This window comes from Lepisma saccharinum, chromosome 2, assembly GCF_977018435.1.
Source record: "Lepisma saccharinum chromosome 2, izLepSacc3.1, whole genome shotgun sequence".
NCBI lineage: Eukaryota > Metazoa > Arthropoda > Insecta > Zygentoma > Lepismatidae > Lepisma > Lepisma saccharinum.
Window position 1 is genome coordinate 69,767,459 of NC_139230.1, and position 26,241 is coordinate 69,793,699.

Here is a 26,241-nt window from a genome sequence, read left to right on the forward strand (position 1 = left end):
TCATATCATAAAGTTACATTATTTCTCCTATTCTCCACGCACAAAGTTGCGTAGTGCTCAGTGGCTTGTTGGACAATATGGATGGTTTGTAGCCTACGTACCTATCATTAAGCAGATGCACTTTCCTTAGCGATTGTATTTGGGGGGTCGCTTTTCAGCCACTTTTGGCTAATCGCGACGTTGAGGATGAGTGATGATTAGATGACATTGATAAAGGGACACTCACAAACACCCATGACCAGGCCGGAACTCAACTCCAGCATGACCTTTCTATTTGCCACAGACTAAGGATTTATCCGGAGAGCACGTTACTCTTTGCAAAGATATACAAGATATATTGTATATTTTCTGTGAAGGTTTTCCTACTTCTGATTAACTAGAAGAGGCCACAGCAAGTTTTACTATCTTTTTCTAACTGGCTACACAAGTTACTAAGCAAAACTAGCCTCCACTATTTTCACCCAATCAAATTACTTGTTTGTCACACTGTATAGGAGATGAAAACTAATATTTTAAACAATTTTATCATCATAACTCAACTAGAATAAATATGAGAAAAACAACGTGTTTCATTTATACACACCAGAAGTTACTTTTATTCTATATAAGTGTACAAACGTATGATACAGTGAAACTTTACATGCACGATAATTTTTGTACAAGGTATGACTAAGACATAATACAAAATGTAATAAACGTCGAAATGAGATGCGTTACATCCAACGTCAGCCTTATTGTGCAATAAAACTAAACACACAGCTTATTATTCACTTATAAACTCAGTGCGGGTTGAGTAATAAAGCTGTGGTCGTGTTTGCGTGAAAAGGGTGGCAAGATAAATCAGGCTTGGGAGACACACACAAAAAAGGTTCTCCATCAATTGACTCGAAAACACACTAGTAAACAGAGAAATCACAACTATCTATTTCATCATTTTATGTTTTTTTTAATTCCTTCTATTTTTAATGCGTGGAACTTTGTTTTTACTTCTCTACGGACAAACTTTGGCTCTTAGAAATGAAAGTCTATACCAGATACGTCCGTAGAGATGTTACTACTTCATCGGTGTCCACATTAGATGAGAAACAACATTCACAGGCATACTTATGAAACAGATACATATATATCACTCCTTGGGCATAGCCCAATTTGCCCCTTTAAGGCACCAATTTCTGCAAACACTTTCCGCATTTTTACTTTGTACGTACACCTAATTGTAGAAACAAATTTCCTCAAACATCTCAGCAGTATTGCTCCGTGCGTGGGTTTTGTTTTTCAGACATTGAGATCTACGAACGTTTTTTTCTTTTCAGATCCTGTTTTGTTTGGTACTAAATTTAAGTACGATAAAAAAAAACACACACACATATGGTATCCTTCTTAATTATCTTTGCGAACACGACGTGACTCTTCTTGCTTTCTCTCCCTCTAATTCACTGAACTGAAAATAGCACCATTGATAATTAGAATATATGTACAAAAATAAATACACTATCAATTCGCGCAAGGGTTCATCTCAGAAACAATATGGCACTCACACTGATCATCACAACAACGCCGCTATTCCTCCAACGGAATGAGGAATTATAGTCACTTTGATTGAGCCTCGACGATTCGTGGACACTAATGTAGACTTTGGTTTTCTCCTGCCTCTCAACACCTACGACATTGTCTTCTTCATCCTCGAAGTCTAGTTCATCTCCATCTTCTCCTGGTTTCTTCTTCCGGCGGGGCTTCTTGCTCCAATTGTGGCAAGTACTAGGTTCTCTGTACGGCTTGGTGATATTTGGATAATACGCCTCGAAGTCGTCTGTACCCTGAAACGAACAAGTAATACCATTAGCATCCTATGAAATACTGCAAAGTAATACTCGAAACTCTCCAAACACAATGTGAAATATTACTTACGAGGTAACCGAGAAGGTACTGTCACGGACACTTCTGGTATTGCTACAAGCCAGAAGTGTCCGTGACTGTACAATTGAAGGGCCAGGGACGAGTTAGTGCCAAGACAAATTTTTGTGATTGTGAGATATACAGATTTTGAAGTTAGAACATATCCACAAATCTGCATTCACAATTGAAATTTCTTCTGCCAAGCACTATGTAGTATAATTCACCGGAAAAATCTTGATTCTGCATGTAAATTACTTTCATGCCATTCATTGACGTTTTGCACATAGTTGGTAAAATAATTATGGCTTGGGAATATCACGTCTCGATCTTTACAATTGTACACCCCTTTTTTTAAAGATAGGTTGCAAAATTGCTAGGTATTTGAAGGTTGAAAAAGTAATATCCGCACATTGTATCGGTTTGTAACGGTTAGTTTCAGAAAAGTCCAGTTTTAAATATACGTTCACAACAATAAAATGACATATTCATACTGTTACCAACTTAAAAATTAGAAATCCACATTCAAAGTAATTTTATGCAAGAACTAACTGGACAGCTCATTTATGCCCAACAGGCAAGTTTATCCTCACTTCAAAAAACACCCTATGTGGAGATGCAAGTGGTAAACATTTTTGAAAGCAGGACTTGAAGCGTTTCATTTGGTCCTTATCATCGACTGCAATCAGACAGTAATGGAAAAATAATTACAATGTTTCATTCCAGGACAGCATGAGGAACATATTATTCTTCCTTTGATGTGAAAAGAAAGAAATATATTAATGTCTACACTTAGTACAACATTATCTTACAAAACTCCATCCTAACAAGAAGTCCTTGAAGTGAATATATTTCGGTGGGAAGATACTTTGAGTATTTTTTTCTAGCTGGAGGGATACTATCCCCGCATCTCTTGGAACACTGCTAACAGGGATGCATATGCTTATTAGATGAAGAGTAAAGATGATGTACAGTCACCGGCAATAAAAATGGGACACCTAGATCCTGAACAACTTGCTTCTCTGCCATACGTTGTGTGTGTTGCCTAACTCTATGGGGATAAGCTGATTTCAAGAGCAACTTTTCAATAAAAAGTTATATTGTCTCAGAGTTAGACAACACACATAACGCATTGCAGGGAAGCCAGTACTTCAGGAACTAGATGTCCCATTTGTATTGCCGGTGACTGTACATTTAAGTACATCTTTACAACGAATTCGTTGTATAATTTAGCCGATGAGTTCAGGCCCTAAGCAGTTCCTAATATTTTGTGACAGTGTGGTAAATAATCACTAGTACAATTCGTTGGATTCGTGTCCCACGTGAAACTGTTCTGATAAGGTAGGTTTCTATAATAGGTATAAAGAAAGCTTCGAGAAGTGCATTTAACTACTTAACAATTAGTAGTACTTGCGTTTTGTTCTGTTTCATAATTACGGCAAACCACAATAAATGCATTACTGGAAAGTTTCTGGCGCAGCCCCTTTCTTCGTTGGCAACCTAACAACCAACCTCCGGGACTGGGAAGGATATGGAGAAAGAGAGCGTAACACCCTAAAGAATAATTAGATTTTCCTCATGGTTTACGAAGCAATGGATGTGCCTGGAATGTTAAAAAGATAGACGGAGGTAGTTAACGACAGCTGGCGTGAAATGTGATTTTTCAACTTCCACGGGCAGCAGAAGCAGGAGATTTTTCCTGAAAGCGGTATGAAGAGAATAGTAGTTTCACTTTCGAAATAAATGAAAATGCTCCAATACATTGGAAGTAAAGATTAAATGAAGTTTTATACGAGATGCTTGGATTCGAATTCGAATTAAGGCACCGATATTTGCGACTTAATTTCTATTCAATTTCATAGCAGGCCATTAAATGTAATTGTCACGGAGAAACAATACATAAATATAAACATGTTTTAAGATTACTATCGTTTCGCGAAGTATTGAAAAGAAAATACCTACACACGAAGATAAGCAATGATGAAAATGTATACATGTAAATAATACATGCACTACAAATGCCAATCACTGATTCCGGTTGATTACAATAATTAATTATTTAATCCAGTGTAATAAAGTACGTTATGTAACTGCTTGAAATTCTTATATCAACAATCAATAAATATTCTTATAAGAGGTTCTTGCCTTAAATCGTCAGTTTAAAAAAATACAAGCCTATGTACGTACAACAATGTCTGGAAATGGATTCTCAACTTAAATTTAGTACAATTCAGGTAGACTCGTAGAAGTCAAGTAGAAATGTCACAAGTCCTACAGTAGTGCGTGCAGTCCTACACATAAAGTACCATTGAAACAATCTTCGCTTGCTTATCTTTCACTGAGATTTCGTGCTGATTCGAAGCTATACATTTTGAGACCGTATGAAAGTAAAATACAATGTGCGTCAGATAGATAAATTATTTTAGTGTGGCTAATGTTATGCTCGATATTGTCCCAGAATCAGCCTGGCAAAGAAGTCATTTGTGATACGCGCACGTTTTTGGGAGCTGCCACAAATCTTACCCGCCACCACTGAAAAATGACGTGCGAAAATGGAATCGTCGAAGCTCTCTTACAAACAATCGTCCGTGAAAATCTCTTTTATGGAAAATCGATAGTTGCGTCATTTGGAATTTTGTTTCTCCGTCACTTTATGACTGTGGGTAGGTGGATGGGCGGATGGTATAAAGAGCAGACATTAATCAATAAAAGCAAAACTAGCATTACAATTGATTAGAAAATCCCTCGAGAGGGAGAACGGAGCCTATGCAAAGAATCCCACACTTTGATGGAATTCAACATTAAACGCAGAACCTTCTCGTCTGGAGCGAGGAAATTATATATAAGAGAGTGAGTCAATGCAATATATGTGTTTTTGTTTGGAGCATTGTCTTCTTTCGTGTGCATCATTACCGTGGTTTCTGCCACTCACTGTTGGCTATGTTTGAAGTTGCTCGGTATGCCGCATTATCGATAACAATAACGCTGGGCTTTCCATTTACACCACAGCAGAGTAGCATTCAGTGATCCTTTTTTTTGTTGTTGTTGTTGCGCTCTGAAGTTGTATCAGGGGCCAAAACTCATCTAAGTCTTTCAAAACACTATGGTAAACATTGGTTTACCGGAATGGTGTGTCTACAAATGAATTGTCAACATGTGTGCGATCATTTCTTTTTAAAAACTTTTTAATGCAGTCGTAGATACTCCATCGCGGCAAGACACTGTTCTCTCACTGTTCTGAAAGTCTTCAATGCATTTCGGCCCCTGATACATCTTCAGATCACAAAAAAGAATAACTGAACACTACCGTTTCCTGCAAATGAGAAACCGAGTGTTCGAAAACACCCCTGCGTGCTAAAGAACGACAACGATGCCAACAAACACAAATATATTTGCATTGCCGATAATTATTGACTCACCCTCGTATATTGCAGCGATTTAGACCACTAAAGTGTGTATAAAAGGATAACACGAACTGCTTAAAGAAATAACGATATGACGGAATCAATCTATCTGCGTCGGCAGCTTTTTGAAAGAATGTCTTCAATACTGAGATCAGAGATGTTCTTTCGTTACAATTTACTTTTCAGATCTTTGGGGCAGCATATCCCTATCTATCAGTTCATATAATTCACAAGCCGAGACGAAGAGGAAATATTAAATAAATTGTGTGTAGAATTAGTCAAATTAGATAAAGCAATTACGATCTGTACTATTCTAAGAAGAAACTTTGCATACTGTGACCATACCAGACTGAACATTTAAGATGGTAAATATGCTCTAATCCAATCTAAGTTTGTATTTATCATATCGCTTCAACAAAATTATCTGGTTCACAGTGTTTAGCCAAAGACTGGATAAAGGTGTACTTAAAGCAAGCTTTTGATAGGTGTGAAAGTTGTGAGCTACGGTTTAAAGTGGGATCTGGACCAGTGTGCACAATTTCTACTGGAAAATATTATTATTATATCAAAACAATAATACGATTTAGTTACTTATCCCCTCGGTTTAATACTTCTGTACGCATTACGTGAAAAAAGAATTAAATTTTGTTATATGCAACATTTCGCAGTTTAAGTTAACAGCTGATTTATTTTACTTACACGTGCAATTCCGAAAGGCGAAATTTAATCTATTTACATCAACTACTTATTTGTACAGTATATTTCATTTTATAACATTTTTTGTTCTACTCACGTATCATTCAAATTCAATGGAAATATTTCGGCTGCGTTGGGGATATATTAATCGCTCCTATATGCCCGTTTCGTTTTCAATTTACGTTCACACGTGTGACAAATGACAATACTATATTGCTGTGCAGTTTGTGGCTTCGTTGATTTTGGCATGCACTCTTCAAGTTTTAGAATTTTGTAACTAACAGTATTCAATCAAGTTACTGTCTGTTTCACGTGAGTAAATAGATCCAAAGCGTTCTCAAAGTAAAAATTCCATGAAGTGTTAATACTTAAAATTCTTTCACAAATGTTGAGATGAAGTCATACAAGCTCCACCTACAGAGTATAATCTGCAACTAATAACCAATAAATACGTCCGAACTGGACATCATAACCGATTTTACTAGACAAAGATAAAACTAGACATTCGTTATATTGCTTAGCCAATGTTCATTCACCCAGCGGAGAGCTTAAAAGAGTAACAAGCCAGAAGAACACGGTTGCCCTTTGTGGGAAATTCTTTGATTCAAATTAAGACACTAGTGGTTAGGAAGACAACTGAAATTGGGTTCTCAACTGAAAAGAGTTTTTCGAGCCAAACGCGAGTAAAATTCCCATATAAATCCCAAGGCACAACGCCATTATATATGCTATATACGTATATGTCTACAGTTTCTCGCTAAACAGAATTCACTGAAAATTTCTCACGTAAGGTTGAGACTCGCTTGGAATTTGTGAATGGCGTGCAAGTAGCAGAAGACGTTAACGGCAACCAAGACTTTGCTAACTCAGAAAATAGAATTAACCTCATAACCTCGTACCCGCATGTTTACAGGTAATTATGTAGTAATCACGTAAGAGGGTTGGTTTATGTAGCGTATTAATACAATTTCCCTTACTTGAGTCAATGCGGAGATGTTAGTTTATGCTTGGTAGACAAGTACGGATCGGATACTACAGTGACAAAATACAGGAATTGGTATTTTAGTGTTTCGAAATATGACTCAAGAACGAACATGTTTCAGGTAAGGATGTACTATTGATTCTTTCAGACTAGACAGAATAACTGTTTCAAGTACATCTTTATACTGTTTGAATGTGTCAGACGATTGTTGTAGGTGATTGTGGAAATTGTCCTATATATTAAAAATGAATTAAGGCATTTGATAAAAATAGACTTGGGAAAAGAAAGAAAAAAATATGTAGCCTGTGTGATGATTGTAAACTACTGCACAATAACTGTAGATTTTAATATATTTATATATTTTCTTATCTTACGTCGCTTTTCTTTCGATTTGGGCTAATCGCGACAATGGGGATGAATGATGATTAGATTAAATTGATTAAGGGACCGTCGGTGGCAAGATCGTGAGCCCAGCACTCAACGCTCTTGGCGACAGAGACAGAAATCTCAGTAAACCATAGCCATCTGCTAAAGACTGGCTACAGAAGGTTCCGGGTTCGTGTCCTGGCCTAAGCGTTGATGTTGTGATTGTCGTTTCATCGATTCCATATAACCATAATCATATAAGCACCATGATCGCGATCACCCAAAAGTGGTAGGAAAGCGACACATAACAAGAAAAACAAGACAACATTACAAGGAGAAAACTTAAACTAACAGTCCATGATCGACATTAAGAACCTCCTTATATTTAACCGAGGGTAAGAGAAGTTTAAGGATGGTTTTTGTAGTTTTCAGTTTGAGGAATTACGATCACAATTTTGGTGCAATTTATGCTTTGATCAAGAGTTGATAACTGTCCTGTAAAAGGTGCAAATAGCAGTTGTGTAACGATGGAGAATTGAACAATTCATAATGAAATTCCGATCAATGACGAGTTTCTTTTTATTCACAGTCCTGCAGAAGGAAGAACCGACATTAACAAGTCGGATACCTAAGTCGGTTAAAATACTTCAAAGTAAATGTTAGCCAGAAATAAATTCTCCAATTCCCTGCACACGTCAACTTTCGACTATCAAAGGCGCTTAAGGGGGTAATTTACCATTAGAAGCAAGACGGATAATCGCGCGTTATTGTAGGTAACGATACAATAGAACGTGGAAATCCTCAGCGCTGCTGTCATTGACGGCAATCCCTTGCCAACCAATCAACGGGTCACTAATCTTCCAGCTCTAAATGGAGCATTATCGAATGACATTAATAGCACTAATGCAATGATTGCCCCATAACGAAACTTACTGACAGCATGATGTATAAGCAGTCAATTACAACTAACTCTCAAGTGTTGACTGTTTCCATAATTGCTCGCGTGGATGGTGTTTCGCAGTTGATTTGCTGCGATACATCGGCAAAACCGTGCCTCGCGATGCAAATTGCAAGTTAATAACACCTAACGTTGTCTAAAATGATAGGTCAATTTGTCTTTTCATATTGTGCTCTGCATGTTGGGTTTTTATGACGGGGGAAAACAGCAATTACGTCTGAAATCTCCCGATTATAAACAATTACCAAAATGGAATCGTGACAGTGATTTCTGGGTTTGTTTACTTGATTCAAAAATGATGCTTGTATATGCATCATATTTTCTGTTACACACACGCATAAATATACTTACTATACGTGTATTTGACCCATTCCATTGTAAACTGATAAAGCACTGTTTTTGTCCAAAGAGTGTGATCTACAACAAATACAGAGTACTTTACTAGAAATACACGGTTCAAAATAGATTTTATTTCGTGGTTAGTTCGGGTCACGAAAATCCACATATGTGGACACAGCATCCTTGCTAACATAAACATTTCTAACCTAAACTTCGAAAAAAATTGGAATCAGCAACCACCACGAAAACCGCCAAGACAGCTACCAAAAGTAGTTTCAGTACCAGTGATAGGATATTTTGATCAGGATGTCGAAGGTTTATTCTACCACAAGGGTTTACTAATTTGTCCCCGAAATTCAAACTCGGGTAAGATCAAAATCACGCAATAATTGATAATGGTTCAGTGTTCGGTTACGGGGCGACACCTTATGGTTTGGATCCCACTTTCAACTGCAGGTCCAATCTCGATGAGCCTAAAGTGTGCTCAAATCAATTACAAATAAAAAAAAAAAAACATTGTGGGTAACGACTGATCAACTGATCACTCACTCGTCCTTCCATTCCACCAATACGTAAGAAATTATTAGAAGTAAGTAGCGCTGAGTAATAGTTAATGGGGAGAATCTAAAATCCAATACAAGTAGGGGAACCATACAACTGCAAAAAGTATTTTTTTGAATTCAGTTTTATTGAAAGATATTGTTCAGATTAATTCAAATTTAATTCAATTCTACAGGAACGCACGTATGTATGTGTATGTATAAAACAAAAATAAGCAAATAAAATGAACGTGTTCCGCATTAACACACAGGAAGCTTCTTTTTTTCTTTTTTTTTTCTGTTGGATGACAAAGTATGCTCCTCTCTTTCGTAGCCACTGAGCGGAACATATTTACGGAGACAGTAATTGCCTCTGACGTTTGGCTTTTTTAAAATACATATGAGATGCCTTGTGGCAATGGACTTCTTCGCCATAGCTGAAATAAAGGCAAAGCAATGGCAATGTATTATTTTAATTGTTAATTGTGAAATAGTTTGGTACATAGGCAACTGCTCTTTTTAATCTGTTATTGAAGGTGTATTTTTCATTGTACTGCATTACTTGTTCAGAAAATAATAAGTTCCTGTTTTTATCACACTAGCCTAATTTAGGAGATAAACATACATGGTATATCTGAACTAGAATGAATGGTAACGAGATGTAAAACGTATCAATTTGACGGCAGACTGGTAATAATAAGCGTTTATTATTTCTACTCAACACTGTATACATAATAAATGCATATGAGTCTATTTGCTCTAGGTTTTAAGATGTTCCGAATACTTTTCAATAAGTAACATTACAATATCTAAGAAACAGAAAACTCAAAGTGATATATTTTCTTGTATTTTTTAATTGAAAATTCATTAACAATACAGAAGGTCGTTTCACGTCCATGGTAACAAAGTTAGAACCCACCTTACCTTAAGAAAAACCGTGACATCAGGAGCGGTGGTGCTCCACGTGATACCCCTGTCATGCAGCAATGGCCCTGCAGCGGAGTTTCCATTGGAGGAGACTGCGTTGAAGAACAGATTGGTTTAAACGAACATATTCCTCCTGACAAGCTTTCCAAAGACCCTCAATTGTGCGGGGCCGTCTGCTTCCCAAGGCTCGTTTCAACAATGGAAACCCACAAAAATCCATGGAAGAGGCATCGGGGGATTTCACAGGGATGTCTGTAAAGGGGATTGCATGAATGCCCGTTTCACGTGCCATCCGATCCATGTATGCCTGCGTGGACTTTGCCATATGACTGGAAGCCTTGTCCTGGTGGATGACAACACGAGATGTGTTGCTGCCATAGAGAGAAGGAATATCATGTCTGTAAAGTGGCTCCAAAATATTCGTCTGGTAATAGGCTGCATTTATTTTAGCCTTTTTTCCACTCTGCGCAGTGGAAGTTTGCTGTTATGGCGGTAACCACCATCAACCATGAACCCGCGTGTAAAACTTTCAGCACATTCACGTACCCACTCAGATCGACCTCTTGCATCACGTGGACGATAGTAGATGACCCTTTTTTTTTACCACATCCCGACATATACACCCATGCTTCATCCAGGGACACCACATACTTCCAGTGGTCCCCTGCCAGATGGCGTTCGTAGAGCTTCCGACTGTTGGTCTTCCTCTCCTGGACATGTGAGGCACGCAACTTATGAACTTGAGCCTTGTGCTTCCGCACAAGTTGTAAATCTTGGGCTATGATGCGATTCACAGTTACAGGGAAACATTGCACTGCCTGCGCAATCACTCTTTTCGTTGCAGGGTTTTCACATCGCACCAAGGATCTCACTTTCCGCACAACATCGGAGGAACGCTTGGGCTTCCGATATGTCCGAGGCCCACTTTGACTGGTTCCAGCAACAGGTACAGTGCAAGCTCTATGGCGATTCAACACTGCATTGATGCCCTTCTTTGACACATGGAATGCTTTCATGTGACACTGTTTAATTATCTGGCTATAACTATAACCAACGTCGGAAAGGGCACAGATGTACCCCTCCCAAAAGACTGGAATTTTTGGTGCCATATAAACACTCACTCACACACCAACCATCGTCTTTGAAAGTCAACACACAGTACTTTCGTCCTACTGGCTCTGGCTGCTCTGTGCTGTGCCTATGTGCTGCTCCCTGGTGATCTAAATCGTTACCATCAACGTGAAACAACCTTCTGTATAGGAAGGCAGCATTGCTTGAGTGGCACTCCTATCTCATCCTTCGAATTAAATTTGTCTTTCAACTTTCAGTTTCTACTAAAAATCAGTAAAACTATAGCGAAACACATAAGAAAGATAGAGCTTGCTTTCCATCTCGTTGTAACCAAGGGTTTAGAGTTCAATTCCAAGTTCGTGCTTTGATTCATGCTTTAATTCGCACTCTTTATTTTCTTCTGTGCATGAAGTAAACTTTTCAATCAACTGCTTTGTCTATGACTATGCCAGTAGCGGCTTCTGCCTATTCGCACATGCACACCAAAATAAATCTGTAATGCAATTAATTTTTATTATACTTATCTCTGAACACTATCTCCTTCAAAACATGAAACGTTCCCACGCCCCATCGACTTCGCTTTACCAGCGCCTGAGATACGTTCACTTCGCACACAAGTCGCCGTGTGCTCGACTGCTGCTGTTTGCAGCACGCAAGAAAACAGAAGAGATTCGCTCTTCTAGCTCGCAGTATTATGGGCTAAACTCGCACTGCTAGCGTTGTGTTCCAAATGCAGTGTTGCAATCCCGTTCCATTCGAGATCGTGTAGCGGAGTAGAGGCAAACACACATCATTCAAATTCGAGGGAATTTTTTTTAAAAAGGGAATTTCTATGGTATCTTTGCCCACACTGTTCCAAACATGGCAGGGGCAGGGGCAAGAAAGAAGGGTGGGAGGGGCACAACTGAAAGCGATACCCATGCTTTAAATAATGTCTTGCATTGCCTTGCTTATTAGTGCAACTTTGTCAAAATAAACTGTCCTTGTGGCGCTGTAGTCGAATTATCAACCCGCAGGGGGAACATGGATCAGTCAGCTGTTTCCATTGTGTGCCTGTTCATGCGTTGCAAAATTGTTGCACTGTCAAAAACTCGTTCCTGTTTCATGCAAAGTGTTTGTTTTCATAATGAATGGGAAAACTGTACATAGCGAAAGCAGAGATGTAATACTTAACATCGCTGAATATTTGGAGGGAAGTTAGCTACAGAGCGCGCAGCGACTGCAGTAATAATACGGATACGGCAGAAGGGAAAGAAAAATTCTGAAGTACGAAGGAGAGCAGTGTAGACTGAGTGAGTAATGTTCTTTTCTTAAATATTTATTATTCTCTTCATTTCGCTTGAGTTTGTTGGCTTGGTCAGTCGGTCATTAAAAATAAACAACTGCTAGATAGATTACAACTGATTTTCTGCATGTGGTAGTCCCCTGGCCCTGCTTGTTTGATGTATGCAAATGTTATTATTATTCTTATTCACTATTATCAGCGGACCGAGGGAGAAAATTTTTACTAAATATTTTGCAAATCGACAATAATATTGAATATTGTAGATCGCTATTTCTATATTTTTAGAGGGCCTCCCCCATGGCGCAGTGGTAGCGTCATTGCCTTGTAATCAAGGGGTCCCGGGTTCGATACCCGGTGGAGGCACAAGTGGTTCGGATCCCACTTTAAACTGTAGGTCCAGTCCCGATTAGCCTTACTGTGCACAAAGTGGACTTAAAACAGCAACTCAAACCAAACCAATATTTTTAGTGATTTTGCCAGGTTATCGAATGTTGAATTATCTATACCCAATAACATCGCTCTTTTCGTGATCGACGGAAAATTCACCGAGGTATTTCAAATTTGTATAAATTAATATTTTCTATATTCTTCATGAAATGAAACTCTCCCATAGACCTCATTTTCAGTTAAAGGTGGTCATAACTTTGGTTGCCAATACATTTAGCATCAATATGCACACAAAAAAGGGAGCAAGTGTTTGAGATGGGTGAGAAAACACTTCTTCTGGACACAAGGTTGAAGTGCACACCCATAAAGTCCGACCACCAGTCGCCACTGGACTATGCTGATGCTGCGAGGAATTTCAAAGCCAATAGGGTAGGTTAATTCACAAATTTAACCCACACAGGAAGAAAACTATAGAAAATATATGAAACAAGTTTCATGGAGCCATTTTTTTTAACTGTATGTGCACAATATCTTCTTTTCCTAAACTTCGATGCACGTTTCACATTGCACTGGAAACTAATCAAAAATAAAATGAATTCAATGTGAAACTTTTTTAAGTAAATAAACTCCGGTATACCAAATATGCAACGTGGTCGTCTTTTAAGTGCAACACTTTTTATAAATAGACAGTAGACGCCCAAACACAAAGTAGTTGTTGAAGCATGCCTTAAAAATATTACGTTCAGGGTACGTACTCAAACAACCGCAAAGATAAGGGCAAGCTAACTTTATGACACTAGGTGTGTTCACTTTGTTTTACAAGTGCAACGTAAACGTCCAAGAAGACGACGATACTTCAAAAGTCATAAGAGGGCGTGAAAATAGCTATGAATTAATGATCTCGCCATTTTCTTGCCCATGAAAACACCAATTATTATATGTTCACAGATAATTTTCTATTACAAATGAACGACTAAGGTTTTGGAAACAATTGTTTTTAAATCCACTTTATGCACACATAGACTACTTGGAACTGCATTACACAGTTGTCGTACTTTTGTTATTTACCATTCTTCTACTGCTGATTTTGGCTGATCGCGACGATGAGGATGATTAGATCATATTGGTGAAGGGACACTCACAAAGAACACTCATGAACAGCGCGGGACTCGAACCCGAGAATTTCGATGGTGAGATCGATATTCGACCACTTAATGCTCTCGGCCACCGGGATCCGAAACATCGAAGTGTACATTCCCCGTCAATCACATTTATTATACAAATGAATAGAAACTGATTTCCAGAGGAAGATGGGTCGGCTCGGTGACCTGGCGCATTAAGTGGTCGACATTCGATCTCGTCATCGAAAATCCCGCGTTCAAATCCCGAGCTCGGCATTGGTGTTCTTTATGGATGTTCTTTCATCAATTTCATCTAATTATCAGTCATCCTTATCGTCGCGGTTAGCCAAAAGTGACACAAAAGCGACGCTAAATAACAAAAAATCAAATACCAGAGGAAGATGTAACAAACCTTGTTCAAAAGAGTTAAACTTTCAATGGTATCGTTACGACCCAGAAGTGTCCGTGACTGTATGTATGTGTGTGTGTGTGTGTATATGTGGGGTGGGGGTGTCGTGCGATGCTTATCATGTCAGTGTATGCAGCATGCACTAGACAACAGAAGGGAGTCCTTTCCACCATCACTTCCGGTATCAATTTCGGGCCGACAATATGTCAGGTGTCAACTTATCCCCTCACACTTTTGCAACGCCCATTAAAAAAGAGACATTTGAAGCACCTACAAAGCCTAGTTGTACCTTTTGATTTTATGTGAAAAAAATATTCATTGAGGTCTGTCTCATCATGATAAAAAAGAGTGTTCACGACAATTTCAGACTTTTTGAAGGACATCTGCTATTTTGAGTTTCGATATTGCACTTTGTATTTTTTATTACTTTCATTTTTCGTTCCTCCTCTCGCCCCTTCTATTTTCTTTTTTTTACCACCGTGGGAAGAAGAAAGGCTACAAAATCCGTCACTCGTGCCCGTAGGAGTATGACAAACATTATTTCTGACATTTTCCCTTGTTTTAATGATAAACCTCCACTCTCACGAAACGGCACAAAAAATGTAATAACAGTGGCATTCGGATCGACAGGGTGGTGAGGGGGGGAAGGGGGTGTTGGGAGAGATTGCTCTCGGAAAACACCAAGACAGGAAGATCACGTGAACGATGACGTCACGATAAGTACCAAGGCCGTCAAATGGGACAACGTCGTGGCCACAAGATAGTCACGACTTAAGCAGGCACGTCCGCTATTAAGAAAGTGCACGAGACGAGGGCATACCTAGGTACTTGGGGAAGATTTTTGTATACTTTTAAGAGAGAGGACCCCCTTCCTTGGTCCACATAACTCAAAGTTTCCCACAATCTGCGGTTGGCTCCAGCGCGTCTCATAAAGTGTTCATTTTTTTCTTCATTATCTTTGCCTTCAACTTTTTTCTTCAAGGATGTAGTCTCAGGTAACACACTCAAACCTTTTTCATCCAAATGACAATTGTTCTGGTCTTAACTTCTCGGCCTCTTTTTACCTCCCCCCTCGCCATAACTTCCGAGAATACCGCTTGGTCAACAATTCCCCCTCCCCGTTTTTCCTTCCTACGCACCCTTCTTCCAATACTTCACAAACTAACTTTTCAGTCCCTCTTCCCGCTAGTCTCTCTGTTCCCGTAAGGCCTCCGAGTCACGTCCCTTATCCTACGTGCGGACATTAAGCAACAGGCTTTGTCGCAACACGCCAGCCCCATTTTCCTAGCATTTGAATCGGATTTCTTCCCCTTCAGCTCCGCCCTCACCTTGTTTGATCTACTTTCGACGCGAAGGCATTGAAATTTTGCACACCTTCAGGTTTATTGGCTTTTCCCCTCCTTCGGTGCACAGCATTGTCTCACTGAGTGCCGAGTTTTTCTCTTGAAGCATTCAGTGGGACAATTCTCTTTTTGTAGCAAACACGTGGCTAATCTTCATTATTGATCTGCAAAGGATATTTTCTGCCCCTGTTGCCTAGTTCTTTGTTTGTTGATGTTACACATACATTTTTACACAATTCAGACAAAGTTCCTTTCAAATCCAGTTTAAGCTCTGAGAGGTTCATCGGGACTTGGCCTTACAGTTTAAAGCGCAATCCGAACCACTGTGCAATGTTGCGGCATCACCAATACTTAATGGAGAAGTCCCACACTATTCGGGCATCAATGTTACTCTATTGTTACGATTTTGAGCGTTATTTTCAATTTTAAAAAAGAAAAAAAGAAAAACAACTTCCAAAATGCATTTATGGGTTGTGCACATCTACTCTGGTTTAGTAACTAGTAACTTCTTTTTATTTTAAGTGGTCTTGTGACCGTATATATAGGGCACGTTAAACCACTCTTAGCAAAGATGTATTTACAACGGGTATGCAGATTCCGGAATTCCGTAGAATTGTTGTTGTTGATTTAGTGTTTTGAGTCCACTTTATGCACAGTAAGGCTAATCGGGACTAAACCTACGGTTTAAAGTGGGATCCGAACCACTATGGGCCTCCACCGGGTATCGAACCCGGGATCCCTTGTTTACAAGGCAACGACGCTACCACTGCGCCATCGTAGTATTGTAAAGTACTGAAGTTGTATTACTACTGATACAATTGTTGCCGAGATGTCAACCTCCATGGGGAGTGGTCGGAACAGCGTGCAACGACGCCAGGAGTCCCGGGTTCGAATCCTGGGTGGACGTGATGTTTGTGTTTGTCTTTCATGATTGAGAAGTGGAGAATCAAGTGAAATTAATATGAAAAAATAGAATGAAAAGACGACTTAGTACTTAGAGGTTTTCCTTAGAAGCGCGTTAAGTGGTCAACTTTCGATCTCGCCACCTAAGTTCCCTGGTTCGAGTCTCGGCCTGGGCATCGCTGTTCTTTGCGAGTGATCTTTCATCAATTTATTCTAATCATCATTCAACCTCATCATCTCGATCAGCCAAAATTGGTAAAAAGCGACGATAAATAACAAAAAGATACAAATACCGATACAATTGTTTCATTGAAAAAGCGTATGGTGCCTTACACCTGCCAAAATACATTTCTAGAGGAGTTCGTGGTTAACCCGAACTGTCAGAAAAATTGAGACGATTGATCCAAGTAACAAACTCAACAGTATATAGATGAATTTATTTTCAGGACGCCATTACTTGAATCTAGGACGATTAATTGCCCTGGCGAAAATCTACGAGTTCTACGTCGACCAATTCAGAGAGATTACGATGTAATATCTTCAGTGAAATTCCTCAGGCCATCAACTGGCCGCCTTGTTCATCGATCACAATTGAACCTTTGATTCTATTAATCCACGTTGATTGTCCAATATAGCGCTAAATTTCTTGACGCCGCAAGCACACCAAGAAGTGATTAACAGCCTGCAATTAGATGGGAAATGGATGATGGTCTCACCCAGTTCGATCGAGATGACTCCAGTCTTCGATTAAGCGGAGATAAATTTTAGAAAAAAAAACAAAACAACAACACAATTTTTATTTTTATTTAAGATGTAATTAACGCACACTTCAAACAAACAGTCTTAATCAAGAAAACACTATGTGAAGCTCTTATTGAAATCAAAGATAAATAAAATATTTAACTAATTCGGAAGATAGTACTGAAATAAACCAAATTACTTAAATCTCAACAGTGATTTATTTATACATCTAATTCTCCTATATTATGAGTTATTTTCGCGCTTACATTTTGCTTTTATAGTGAGAAAAACAAGTTTATCTTGCAATTTACATATTTTCAGAGACCCAGTGCGACGACTGTAAGACTCACAATCTTGTCATCGGACGTTTTTGCTTCAATTCCGAGGCAGAGCATTGGTGATCTTTCGTTTTTGTTCTTTCATATTTCAACTAATAATAATTTGTCCTCATCGACATGATAAATCAAAAAATAAAGCAAGGAAAGAACAAAATAAAATAATGCTTTTTTGTATTGCGTTTTAAGTTTAAGTTCGAGATTTTAAATTGGAGCATATAAGCTTTAAACCGTATTATCTGAATTTAGTGCACCTACAGTTTGAACTTGATTGTAATTTTCATTTGTTAAATATTAATCCTATTGTTCTTGTTCGCAAGTTATTTTGTGAATTCTGTCCACATTGTTCCGCGCTGTCTCTTTGTAATCGAGTGGTCTCGGGATGAACTCCCTCCCGATGTAGTCACATTGCACAGTGGTTGGGACCCTACTTTAATATGTAGACCCAGTGCTGATTAGACTACCAGACGCCAGGGGTCCCGGGTTCGAATCCCGGCCTCGGCATGGATGTTTGTGAGTGTCCATTCATCAGTTTCATCACTCATCTCCATCTTCGCAAATTAGCCAAAAGTGGCACAAAAAGTAAAATAAAGCAATTCAATCAATCAATCAATCGATTAGGCTACGTGACCAAAAAGTGGTTTCAAATCAAAAGTTTTATATTTTTAATGCTTACAAGCCGTTATTATTATATTCTAATGTTACTTTTCCATACCTTTAGGTTAATTGCGATGATAGATGAAACAATGAAAGAACGAATAAACCGGGACTCGAACTTGGAACATTAGGAGGAGAAAATTAACACTCTATGCGCTTTGCAGTCTACGCAACGTGGTGATTATATCAAACAAATATAGTTTAGGGAGAGAACTGCGGAGATCGCATTTTGTTATTCTTTGCAAAAAAAAAAAAAAGAAAGGTTTGTTTGAGTCTACTTTATGCTCAGACAGGGTTTAGTCCTGCAGTTTAAAGTGAAAATAAAATCACTGTGGGAGCATCCAAAATGGTACAGTAGGATGGTAGTTGCTTTGTAATCAAGGGTTCCAGGGTTCGATAGCAGGTGGAGGCATATAATGATTCAGATCCCACTTTTAACTGTAGGTCCAAACCCGATTAGCCTATCTGTGTATAAAGTAAACTTGAAACAAAAACTCAAATCGCTGTGCCTCCACCGCGGATCGAACTTGGAGCCCCTTGATTACAAGGTATCAGCGTCATACGGGAGATCCGTCGTTGCAATCACGGCATTGATGCACTTTCCTTAAAAGGACAAGATAATAAGGTCAAGGGAAAGCAACTGCCTCGTGAACCCTGCAGTGTTACTGCAGGAGAACCCAGGAAAGGCATTCAATTTTGGGAACGGGACCGAAGCCCAATAAAGTTTGCCATCAAGAACACGAAAGCACGTCCACAGAGAAGAGCACCACTGCAAGAAAACAGACATTTATGCACCGATAATTAACTGCAAAGGAAAGAGTTAAGGTAATGAACTCCCCATCGGCCAGCTTTTTCGAAGAACTACTTTGGTTTCTCTTTCGTCACGTACAGGCCATTTACCGCACACAGCCGGAGTAATCCCCCTCCTCCCCCTAAACCCCGACGCTGGCCTCCAAAGCCCGCTGTGTGCCTACCACCGCATCCAAACTCATGCGCTCCGCACATATTTAACCTCCGACCCATATATAGAGGAGTCGCATCTGCAAATATTCCTCTCCGGACATCCTAATGCGGCTTACCACGTAAATACTTGCCCATCGCTGGGAGTATGTTTTTGCCTCTTATTAATTTTTAAATACTATTGATCACGCGTGCAAGCTCCCGTTCGTCTGCATCCATTCGCCGAGTGATTTTGTTTCTTCTTCGCTTCGGCGTACAGGGAAAGCAACGTGCAAGTAAAGTTGAATTTCGTTCCTGCTTCTTTTTTTTAATGTTCGGGTTGAGATGTTCTTCTGCGTGTGTGCATGTAGTTGATTTTACGTAGCTTTTTTGTCAATTTTGGTCATCCTCGATTTTGAATATGAAAGGTGATTAGAGGAATGCATGAAGGGACAATTTTGCAAACACACATGGAAAAGGAACACAACACCCGCAGAGGGTGTTAACACTGGCAGGGTCCATAGTAACCATATGTAGTAAAGCCACTTCCCCTGTAGTGCCCGAGTTTTTGGAGGGTTTTTCTTTTTACCCGGAATCAAACACAGTAAAAAAACACGCAAGATCTTGAAAACATTGAAACTTGGAGGTTTTTAGGCCTCCCCGATGACGCAGTGGTAATGTCGTCACCTTGTAATGGGGTCCCGGGTTCGATACCCGGTGGAGGCACATTGCACAGTGGTTTGGATCCCACTTTAAACTGTAGGTCCAGTCCAGATTAGCCTATTTGTGCATGAAGTAGACTTAAAACAACAATTCAAACAAACTTGGAGGTTTTTACTGCCATTTATGCATGCGGAGGTTTTTTCCTGTAATACGCGAAAAATCTTTTAGCTTCCCTATCTTCTACTTTCGCCTTCTTTTCTTCTTCCATTAAGATTTCCAGAAAATTCCAGAGAGGCAGAAACCGTTTCAACCAACACACACTAGGTGTGATTGTAGAATTTCCAGTAACCGCATGAGCATGCCATGGAGGGCCCCCTCGAAGGCTGGAATCCCATTGGGATGGTAGGCTTTGAAGGGGGCTGCGTATCTCACGCGGTAGACATGTGATAGGCCTTTGGGGGCCGGGAATTTTACAAATTTCTGATTTGGCCTTGTTTGCTTGCAAGAATGCAGCTTCCAGGGTGCAGTAGGTGCAAGAGAGGTTGCCAGTTTTCAGTGCGAGAGTGTCAAATGGTCGACTTTCGATCCAGAGTTGGTAGAAAACTACAATATTAAATGACGCCTATCATTCACTTTACCTTTGACAAATGCAACATAAGCATTAATTTACCCTTTCTTATGCGTCTACATTCCCTTTCGAAATATTACATGCAGACTCTTTTGCATGCCTACTTGAGCTGTCATGCGTAAATTGCTCACGGAATTTTCAGCAACACTTAATTTACAATCATGAACACCAACACGATTCAATTGATTTTACTCTTGGGTGAGGCTCAGCAAATGCTAATTTCACCACATAGAAGAAAAATATACTTGAATACATGATTCTACAGAAAAATACAAAACTCTACATGTTACTACACAAAGAAATGACAAGAGAAAACAGATATAATATAGTATGTATAGTGTGTGTGAATATAAATGACACGTTATTAGTTCCATTGTAGTTGAAGGTAACTGACAAGAATTTTCAGTTTTTATTGAATGTGATCTTACTTTGCTTCTGACAAGCAATCAGTGAATCATATTGCTTATATTTCTGTAAATTAACTTCCTTCTGAAGTGAACTCCAAGTTTTAGGTGCCGTATAACTGAACGAAGATTGGCAAGCAGAGGTTCTGCATCATTGATAACATCCAAGTTGATCCACTTACTTAATGACAACATGAATGAAATCACGAAAATTCAATGAATTGCACTCAGGATAGGATAGCGCCTTGTAATTTCACGAGTACGCACAAACTGAGAGAGTGAGCGAGTAACGTCAGGTCAACAATGACGCCATCCAATCATATTTCAAGACTGGACAGCTAAATGACGATTAAATGACCGAGACCAAAGACAGGAGAGGACAAAGGGCGATTTCGAGGATGTCGGAACTTGGGGCCTTTTTTTCCCTTCTTCTCATAAGATACAGTTGTCAAATCCAAAAACGTTAAGTTAGCATCACCATCTGTCATGTAGTCACCGTGGGTCGTCGCACCTGGTTTCTGGAAAGGATGACACCTGGACAGTCCAAGGAGGAACTGAAGAAGATCTTTTTGTCGGGACCAAATGTCGCTGAAGAACTGACGCCCCAGGCACTGAAGTAACAGCTACCACTAATGACATCCGCACACCTTTTCCTCATGTTTTTCACATCAAGTTTAAAACCAGGTATTCGGTTATCTTAATACGCAGCGTTTAGGATAGGGGCTACCAAGAACTTCAGGACGATTACACGGCCGTAAAACACTGGAACGACATGGCTACCTCCATCAGGTGCTCGCTGGATCATTAATACTGCCCGCATTACTCGGTCTGTCAACAAGAAGGCGCTGGAATCAGGGCACGGGCCACGCAACCTGCTGGCCAATAAAAAAGGGACGAGCAAGCAAAACAATCCGACACCGAAATTTTGAAGTCTCGGGTAATAGAATAAATACCACGGAAATGATTCTATTTAAACTGGTCATCTGCCTGCTAACGTTCTAGATTTAGTACGTAGTCGCACCGACGGATGAGAAGCGAAAAGATTGATATATGCACAAGGACCAATCGCGATTTTGCAACAGAGACAAATGAAACTAAGACAGTGAAGTGAAGTGATCAAGTTCAGAGGATCTGCGTTCAATTCCCGGAGTGAGCAGTTATTTTACGCGCTTCTTTCACATGCACTACTCTATTTTCGACTAGGCAGACCAAAAACTTGAGGTATGAAGCTTCAATAATGGAATTTAGACTGAAATGGCACTAGTTCACTTCACCATGCGTGAAATTTACTTCATTCAGTCTAAGCCGAGATAAGGTTCCCCGAAATTTATGTTCAAAATTTGAGTAATCCTTAAGTAGCACTGAGGTAGCAGTCATTAGAAGTGATGTACAATAGTGCTAGACGACTCCAGTGTGAATGTTTTGATGGTTTCTCCTGCGTGTTTACGATGAATGAATTTAATGAATCATTCTTCTATGAAGCACATAGTGAGCAACTCCTACTTCGCTATGTGAGCTCAATAAAATATACACTGAGGAGAAAATAACAATTGTTGGAAAATACTAAAATTCCTGCAAATTACATCCTAACCTGAAAAACAACCTTACATCATGTTTTGTCTCTTGATTTTTACTATCTGCCAAACGAAATATAAATTATAAAAATATGTTTTGATGATTCCATAACAACAGCATTTTTCTCTTGGCTACAATACAGATAATAATGCAACCAACATATATTTTTAATACCAAGTTTATAATTGTATATTTATTTTTACGAGATTGGAGGAGAGAGAGAGAGAACGAATTGAGATCATAATGAAATAAAAAAAAAATATTTGCAATGAAACCGAATCATTGCCAAAGTGGAAATATTTCTAGAAACTGCATAGTAGTGGTACTTGTGCTATTATAAACCCGAGAAAGGAAGAGCTCTCCTCCAGCAGAATTGTCTACACTTAAAACTAGCTCAACATGCCCATATGAGCTTCTTGCTCTAGTGTGGAACCCCCTCTAATCCAAGATTTTTGTAAAAAAGCCCTCATGGATTCCATGAGAAAGGAAGAGCCCCTCAGATTGATGTGCCTATACTTACAAAAAGGCACTTCTGTGAGATTGTTGTCCATAAACTTGTCAAAAATTGGCCACACCTAAAACTAGGCCAAGACACACACACATACACACACATATACACATATTTACTTCCAATTTAAGTTTAATTGGACCCCAGCCTCAATCCAATATTAAAACAATGCAATATGCAGAGCTCCTCTAGAATTGCTCTGTGACTCTCTCATTTCTTACATCATAAACATATGATTTTTCTCCTATGAGAATAACACTACATATGGTGTCATCAGGTAAAGCCTCATGAAATTCACAGATAATTTTAATATTTGTTCTGTCATTCACCACAACCTGTTTTCTTTTTGAAGAGTTAATTACAAACATGGGTCTCTGTGCTTTGAATTCATCTGGTGTGTAGTACATGTCAGTATTGCCTGTAGTGACTCTTTTGAAGGATGTAAATGCTTCATATAATTTAAGGAAATCGTCCTTGGACATGTCTAAATTATAATTTTCTCTAGGAAAGACCTCATTTCTGCCATTTTTAAGATAAATGTTCTTGATGTTGCAGTTATCAAATTTGCTTGAATTTTTTTCCTGATTATTGTGTCTTCCAGTCTGAAACAATACTACCACAAAATCAGGCATGTCAAATTGAATACTAGAGAATGAATTTGTAGCATCAAACTCATAATATGTACCAGATGCGGGCTTCTGTACGCATTGATATGTATAAAATTGCAGAGGAATCTGTGGATTTTTTATTATATCAGCTTTGTATTTAAGACCATAACTGGCTTCATACTCAACAACAGGGATTCTTAGCTCCATAGTCTGAATAATGCATTTGCCTGCATCTGGTAGGGTATTAGGCAGAGCTTCTCCTGTGGGGTTTATTGTACTGTACCTCATCAAAGCATTATTATCATTTGCAGCTCTTCTAAATGTAATTCTTAACCCACCCTTCCACATAATATCTTTGTAATCCGAGAAGAATCCTGGCAACAGGCGCATCGGGAACAGCACTGTGTGGCTCTTAGATAATATCTTATCACCAGCTTCAAATCCGCCTATTTTGTAATATGAAGCCTCGGTTTTGGATAATTTTAATGTGGCCAAAGCTGTAGATGTAATACCAGGATAATCTATTCTGTTTATAACAACACCATGCTTTCTGATCTCAATTTCAGAGAATAGATGCGGCACAAAATTGTCTACAAGTCTTATATTTGAATTTGCCGGATAAGCTGTTCCATCGAGCTTTACAACATCAAATTTGATGTATAAATCTGCTCTGTGAGGGTGTATAAAACCATCCCCTACATCAAGATCAACCTCAATTTCTGTGTTGGGTTGATTTAAATTTGCAAATGTCCTCCTGTTTGGAGGGAATGATTGTAGCTCATAACTCTCAATATTTTCCATTGTATGTATTTTTATTTAAATATTAATCTCTATGATTGCAGTTGTTGTGGCTCCAGCAAAATCAACTAATTCTTCTTTTTCATTAGTGACCATCAATTCAATATAATCTATTCTATTATGACACACAGGAAAATATAATGTTGGTGATGGATTGTAGATAATAGGCTCCATGAATTCAGAATTAGGTTTGAATGTTGCAATGATGCCTGTTTGTTTGTGAGTGCCTATGCCATTTGATTTGGTGATCATACCCTCAGCTACATTACAGTGAATATTTAGAGTCTCTATGGCTAAGAATTTAGGTATATTCATAGCAGTGTGTTTGATGCCTGCTTCAAGTTTTGTGTTGTTCTCAAATCCTAACAGCTCTCCTATAGTACCCAGATTCACTGTTTCTGTGGCAGATACAATCTCTACTCTGTGAGTAACAGAATTTTGACTTAATACTACACCTCTGGGTAATTGAGCATTTAGAGTGGATAGATTATACTGCCCTGGAGTTATGACAATTTTTTCATCCCCTACTGCAATTGTATTGTTGTGGTGTGTAATATTTGGGATTAGGTACATGCCATAAAATGCCCTGAGAGCTATTGTTTTGGGATATACAATGTCATCATGCAATTTGAGTTTCAATATTGAATTTTGGCTGGTGAGATGGAATACCCCCATGATGTTTCAGATACCACAAGGCTTTTTGAAAATCTTCAATTGATGGTTTATTTATTTGAGACATGTATCTAAGAACAGATAAACACAAATGTCCACAATTAACATCTTTGAAGTTTTGAACACGGGCATTATTGTAATAAAGATTAGCTGAATTTAGATATTTTACTAAATTTTCAGGTGGAACACCTCCAAATGAATCAAACACAAATGCCACATTTTTTAAATATTTAAGATAACAAATCCAGTGAGTGCCTTGATTTTTGTACTCATCCAAATTAACAATGCCACACTCTTTGTTGAGTGGTTGTTCTGGTAAAGAATCAGACATGTACACACCTCTAAAATGTTTGATGCCCAATGGCTTGATTAAAGCTTCAATATCTTGGTTTGTAAGCGGCTCTTGTTTTTTTTAAACTTATTCATGGCTCTCTTAACACCCTTGCCTTTTTTCTCCATGGCCAGGTTATGGCGCTTCTGCTCATCTAATTCTGCCCTATTTTTCTTGGCATCTATTACTGTTTTTGCTATGGCGGCTGAACCCCCAGCCAAGCTCCCCACAGCCCCGAGAGCAGCTAAGATGGCAGGGATGGTAAATATAAATCCCCCCACATGTGATTTTTTTCTTGATTGCTGTAATTTTTTTAATTGGGGGGTACTAAGCAACAATTTCATACCATGACCCTTTGCAATACAAGAATTTTTTTTCTTGCGCTGCTTTTTGGTTAAAAGACTGTCAATAGTTTTAAGAGATTTGAGACCTGCATAAGGTATTTGATACATAACACCCTTGGCCTTCATCCTAGGTTTATTATATAGATATTCACAACCCCCACCCCAGTTTTTGTTTGGTGTTCATAGCTATGGTGGTTCCCAATGCTGCTATTTTTTCACTCAAAGAAGCATCTTTGCTTACAAATCTGCCAAATGCAGCCTCTTCTAATTTTTTGTCTGCGACATGTCTCTTGTCAAGATCAGAATGTGTGTTGTATGCTATGTCATGGTCTCTACAAGCAGCATCTAAGGGATTAACACCAGGATCACCTCTGTTTAATCTATGATCTAGTTTTGTGCCTGGACCACAATATTG

At 38.9% G+C, this 26,241-nt stretch overlaps 1 protein-coding gene across 1 annotated transcript in view; it reads right to left on the reverse strand.

Moving 5' to 3' along the window:
- Positions 1-567: 567 nt before the first annotated feature.
- The window catches only part of olf413 (DBH like monooxygenase olf413), a 540,455-nt gene continuing 514,781 nt past the window's right edge, over positions 568-26,241 (reverse strand). Inside the window, exon 10 of the mRNA XM_083117445.1 lies at positions 568-1,817. Within this exon, the coding sequence (XP_082973571.1) occupies positions 1,512-1,817 (306 nt within the window). The 3' untranslated portion in view covers positions 568-1,511. The remainder of the gene's footprint in view (positions 1,818-26,241) is intronic.